The sequence below is a fragment of the Acanthopagrus latus genome, unplaced genomic scaffold, assembly GCF_904848185.1.
Source record: "Acanthopagrus latus isolate v.2019 unplaced genomic scaffold, fAcaLat1.1, whole genome shotgun sequence".
Taxonomy (NCBI): Eukaryota; Metazoa; Chordata; class Actinopteri; order Spariformes; family Sparidae; genus Acanthopagrus; species Acanthopagrus latus.
This window is the reverse complement of record NW_023504083.1, coordinates 129,248-135,303: the sequence shown is the minus strand read 5'-3', so window position 1 is coordinate 135,303 and position 6,056 is coordinate 129,248. Positions and strand designations below refer to the sequence as shown.

Below are 6,056 nucleotides of genomic sequence, written 5' to 3'. Positions count from 1 at the left end.
GATAATGGCTGCTGTTGAGCGGGAGGAGGGAGGAGGGATTCTTGCACTTTGTTCCATGGATCACATCAAGGTAACTTTTGAATAGACTGTTGTAAGCAATTCCATTCTCTAACAGTGATTATATGTTCACCTTTACTCTTTGGTTTCAGAGCTTGTATCATGGTCTACTCAATGGAATGATCCGTTCCAATAGGATGTTCCTATGGCAGCACCCATCCACCTCAGTTCATTTAAAGCAGCACTTCAAACTGAGGACCCTGAACCTTAGTGACCAGCGAGGAAATGAAATTGTCATCAGTCATGTGTTTTTTTCCCACATAGATATGACATATGAAAGATGAATTTATTGATTTGTGCTTTTCTTTCCAATAGATCTTTGAGCTACTGAGGGTCATTGAGGTCATCCACAGCTGAAGGAGCGCGGATAACATAACACATATATACCTTCCTGGACACTTAGGACCTCCTCTGCTTCGCTCCTCTTCACCCCTTCTGCACATTTATCCACACTGGGACTAAGATCTTTTAGCTGCTCTGCTAAATAAAAGTAATGCAGCAGCATATTGCAGCAGCTGATAAACTAAAACCGCACTATGTCTGTTTTGAGAATGTATGTTAGTGCTATCCTATGTTTTCTGAAGGATGCACTGTGAACAGTGATGTCTGCTCTCAGTAATTAGAAATATCACCAGCATATGGCACGTAGCAGTGGGAAGTAGTTGCAAGAAATGACCAGCAGGTGTCGCAGTATGTGAACCTTTTCATCAGCAGGTTTTTTTACGTGGCCTATGAGGGCAAACGCAGCAAATACATAAACGATGCAGAACCAAGGACACACAAAACACATGTAACAACAAAATGCTGCAGCAACAAAATGCTGCAAAAAAACAAACGATGCAGAACCAAAATAACACAAACTCCAAACACATTCAATAGAGAAATGCTGCATATTGGGTCAAAACAACAGAACTGTTCACCTTTTTGAACTGTTATTGTTATATTATTGGAAAAGATTACAACCAAATATTTAAACCACGTAGCTTTTATGTCGCCTCTCTAAAAGTTTCACTCCACTCTTGTCAGGTAGCTTCAATGTACAGACTGTAACGCCCGCCAATGTAATAATGTCCATAAACGTAATAGCCGCTGCCTGCTACAAATGAACAAATCACACCACGGAACCCCTTCTTTGTTTTCGGCCATAAGTGGTCATATTCACCGCACATCATTTCGCAGGGTCTTACTGTTATGAATTTACTTTTAGGTTAATTAATCTATACTTGTATCAGCCTGGTTGGCACCATGAACAAACATAAACGGGAGTTCCCCCCCTCTGTGACACAGCAAGCGGAGCTGTTCAACAAGAAGTGAAGTGTGGTGATGGTGGTTAATAATGTATATCATGTTAATGTGTGCATTTTGAAAGCCAATAAAATGTATATTTTCAAAAAATAATAATAAAAAATTGCTTGTGTATGTGTCGCTGACAGATGTGTTCCTTAAGTCATAAATGGTCTATGAAACAACTGAAGTTTCTTCCCATTCCCAGAGTTTAAATAACCTTAGCTGTGCAGTTTTGCTGTTGAATAGTGTCATATCATGTCATCCTTGTTTACCGCGTGTTGAATTTCAGCTAAAAAATCACAATGAAATAAGAATAAGAATAGCAATAATACAAACAGACAACACTGCTAACCTTCATGTCGTCAAACACAGTGAGATGTTCACTGTACAGCTTTTTTACAGCTGGATCAAACCCCCTGTGTCTCCACAGATACATTCTGTTGGTGAGAACCTGCCCACTTAGTAGTTTTTTCTCCAAATCCTGTAGAATGTCAGATGTATATTTACAGTTAGATTAAGGTTTCACCGGCTGCAATGGTATGTACAAACAGGGAACGGCATTTATGAGACAAAACCTAGTACAGCTCACTGCAACAAGTTCACATTACGCCAGGCCTGATATGTTCTTACCTTTATCTCTCCATCGGACAGAATGTCATCTGCCTCAACCGACTCCATGATGTTGTCTCTGTTTTAGACAAAGCATTGCCAAAATTTGACCAAAAACTTTACTTTTTTTACTTTGACATCATACACTTTAAATTACCAAATATATGTAATTAATTAATAATACTAGGTATATATAACTATTCTGATGTCTGACTAGGCTATATAGATATAGTCTAATCAGATATCAGGCTAGTCCGCGTGCTAACAATCTCTTGTGTAAATAGCTTTCTATGTCTTATAAAGAAAAAGTACTGAAGTGTTGTTTACTGTAATTTGGCAAATGTTTATGTTCTCCATAAGAATTCCTGCTCCTGTGAACCCACAATGATGTGAAATATATTCATCTTTAATATTTAATGTAAAGGAACTGAAAATGACTGTACACATAATGGTAAATTCATCCCTAATCCTCCTTATCAAACTAATATGCTAGATTTCAATGGCTGCCGTGGGTCTTTTATGAGATTATTCTTACACATTTTGCACAATGTCGCATCCACAAAAGAAGTCTTTGGATTTCCAGTCACCCTCCACACCAGCACACTTAAAATGCAGCCAGTTTTTACAAACTGTGCATTGCACCCATGTGTATGTCTTGATGTGCTCATGGAAAACACTGGTGAAAAACAGAAGTGGGAAAGCTTCACCAATATTCCACAAACAACGTGTACAATCAAGTTTGTCCATTTCAAATATTCCACAAAGTGTTGTTACATATAATCATAAGTGACTGAACAATAAATAACCTTGTCCACTGTGCTATGTGTAAAATCCTACAAACAAACTACAGATGAGTTGTCATGTTTTTCATCTACACATCTGGTTGTACCAGTTGCTCGCTGGAACAGACATTACTTTATCTTCCAGGCCAGGCAATGGCTGCTGGAGTTTTTCTCTTTTGCATCTGCTTCCTGCAGCTTTGCTTCTTTTTCTTCCACCTTTAACAGGTCTTCCTTTGTCAGTGGAAAGTCCTGTATAACAAAGACCTTTGCTGTAACCATTTCTGTTATTACCAGTATAGATCTTGATATATCGAGACAACAGTTAGTCTAACCTCAGCATTCAGGTTTTTGATCATCTGGGTGGCATGGTGCAGACGCAGAGTCCTACACTGGTTCAGGGTTAGGGCCTCCACAGTAACCTCCAGATTAGTAACTTCATTTTCAGCTGCCTATTTGGTAACAAAACAAATGAACCCACAGACCACACATGTACTGTACAGAGAGAGAAGAAGCTCACAGAACTGGCTACAGAACACATGAAAACCCCACAGCTGACTGAGTCCTGCTGCTTCCACTGTGAAGGATATTTGACACTCCAACCTTGGAGGCCACCAGATAGTCTGAAGACATTTCTACAAAGGAAGAAGGTGGCCATTGTTTAGTATTACCATACTGTCAAATACATTTCTAATAAATGATAGATGTTGTATGAAATTCTACTCTCCCTTTACCTGAGGAGCTCCATGTCATTGTCTTTGATACGTGTGTGAGCCGTCAGTGAGTCGTATATCCTAATTTCTTTGACTTTGAAGTCAAACACCTACGACAACAAATGTGTCATTACTACATATCAAAATGCATAACAAAGTTTTAGCTCAACTGATATAAGTTTATATGTAGGTCATGGTATAGGTTATGGCTTTTGGTGTTTCAGCATCATTTAATGTAGGTTGATGAACAAATGCATGTTGGCCAAAAATGTCACACTGAAATATTCACCTGTCCAATTCCATTAAAGTCAAACAATAAAATAAAACCTTGAATGTTTTATGGTGGATCACCCAAAGGATGAAGTGGTTCCCTGTCTCTGGAGTTGAATGACCCACTATTCTTGGAAGGAAGATCTTGTCTGTGACCTATAGCATAACAATAACATCAGGTGGGACAACACATTCCATGTTAATGTCAGATGTGTTTTGTTAATTTCTACAATATTTCTTCTATTATGCAAATAAAAAAAGGACCTACAGGAATGTGCTTCACAAGAACATCACTGACAGCTTAACTGTTTCGCCATTCGCTGTGCCACAAAATGTAGTCATACTGACCCAATGAACCAGACTAAAACAGAAAACATTGCATGTATTTTAGTAAACCTTGCTCAGACATTAAAAATTATACAGGGAAGGAGGAAATGAAACTCTATTACCATGTGTTCTTGAGCCAGCTGTGCATAATATTTCATTTCATTTCATTCTATTATTTATCTTCTCTTTCATTGTCAGTCAGCCATGGCATACTCAGTGAAGACTGTCCCAACAACTCTGGTGGGCAAACACTTCGAAGGTCCTTTATCGACAAAGGAAATCTTCTCAGGCAATTAGTCAGGGGTTGATTTTCATCCCGAGACCCAGTGAAGACTTCCTTCAGTTTTGCCTTAATAAACACATTGTAATAGAACAGGAAATGTTAACACCTATAACTTATGGCGTCATTTAAGACCAAAGGAAAATAAGTTTGATTACCTTGTCTTTATCCCCAACAGCATATGATTGTGCTACAAATGAGGATTGCACAATGTTTCCAGGTTGGGAGCCTACAAGGGCAGACTGAAGACCTTCTCCTTAAAATAAATAAATAAATAAAATATTAAATGAAAACCTGGTTTATATTGTTACAACATATGTTGTTGACCCCTGTTTGGGTCACACCAACAGGAAGTACAGACGACTGTACATTCTGAACATTTTATCACTCTGTCTACTTTTATATTATTATCAATTAGTCTGTAATATCAGATACTGACCAAACTTACCGGCAGACTGGAGTCCCAGCATCCCATGCAGGCCAATGCACAACTGTGTACTGCACAACGCCTCCATTTCTGCCTTAAAACCCCTGTTGATCTTGTCATTATGCAGATCAATCATCACCCTCACAGTTTGTTTGAAGTGTGCCTTGTTCATCTGGCACAGTGAGTACCGTACAGATGCAAGTTCACGACTGAACTGCTCAGCAACTGAAGAGTTTACTTCTGAGTTTCACCTGGTGGGACAGATGTTGAGGCTTCTCAGCTTCTCTGGACATTTTGGATTTTTTTGATGAAACCTGTGGTACAGGGAGTATCTCTCACTTGTCCCTGTTATTGGATGTCTCCCTGACATGCTGTCACTCTCTGGCAGTGGTGGGAATGGGGACCTCGGGTTCTTAACCCACTGCATATCAACCTTGAATTCCTTCTTGGCTGCCAGTTTAATACTGTCAATGGTTGGGGCACACAGTCTTCCATCGTGCAGTTGGAAAAACAACTGTATGATTGTATGATTGTGTGGCGAGCAACCTGTCCAGCTACATCAGAAATGTAACAGGTGGGAAAGTGTTTGAAACTTAGCAGCCCATCTGTGTGGTCTCTTGCTGACTCCGTCCAAAAGAGAAAGCTGAGGTAGTACACAACACCATGTACACAGGAAAAATGAAGGACTCCACCTGAAGGAAAAAACAAACAAACACATGGAACACCATATTAATGTTATTTGAAGGTAACAATGAAACAGGAAATTCATTACCCAAGGTATGACTTACCACCAGCTTTCTGTAGCTTCACAAAAAGCTTTGGGTAAACATCCTAAAGTTCAATAGTTCCTGAAGCCTGTTCAGCAGAGGACACACCTACTGTGTAACAAGCCTCCAGAAGTTCTTTTTTCTGAGGCTGCAAAAGACCCATTTACATCATATGAAGCACCCGATACATCATGTAACATCTTGTACTAAACACACACAAAGGTTATGAGGACTGGAAACACTGCATAAAGGACTATCTTTATATAGTCAAAGTATACTAACATACATAGATTAGCACAATCTATACCTTCTTAGAGTTGATGATATCAAGTATTATGTCCTCGTTGATTTTTTCGGTGGGTTGCTTGTGGTCATCTGTCCTTTTTTTCAGGGCCTTTTTGACCTCAGTTTTAGGGAGAATATTTCCCACTCTGGTGTGCTCTCCCATCCAAGGTGCCAAAGTGGAGTGGCCAACAGATGTGGGATAGGGGTTTGTCACAAATGTTCCTATTAGTGAAACACATAACATTGCAAATTCAT

General features: G+C 39.3%; 1 protein-coding gene across 1 annotated transcript; it reads right to left on the bottom strand.

The window, feature by feature from the left end:
* Window positions 1–1,612: 1,612 nt before the first annotated feature.
* LOC119016333 lies at window positions 1,613–4,077 on the bottom strand. The gene is made up of 9 exons (XM_037092104.1): window positions 3,984–4,077; window positions 3,467–3,871; window positions 3,285–3,367; window positions 3,068–3,184; window positions 2,869–2,984; window positions 2,489–2,629; window positions 1,975–2,032; window positions 1,697–1,825; window positions 1,613–1,633 (listed from the first exon to the last, which is right to left on the bottom strand). The coding sequence occupies exons 2-9, from the start codon at window positions 3,483–3,485 to the stop codon at window positions 1,613–1,615; spliced, it is 684 nt and encodes a 227-aa protein (XP_036947999.1). The 5' UTR covers window positions 3,486–3,871; window positions 3,984–4,077.
* Between the last annotated feature and the right edge of the window lie 1,979 nt (window positions 4,078–6,056).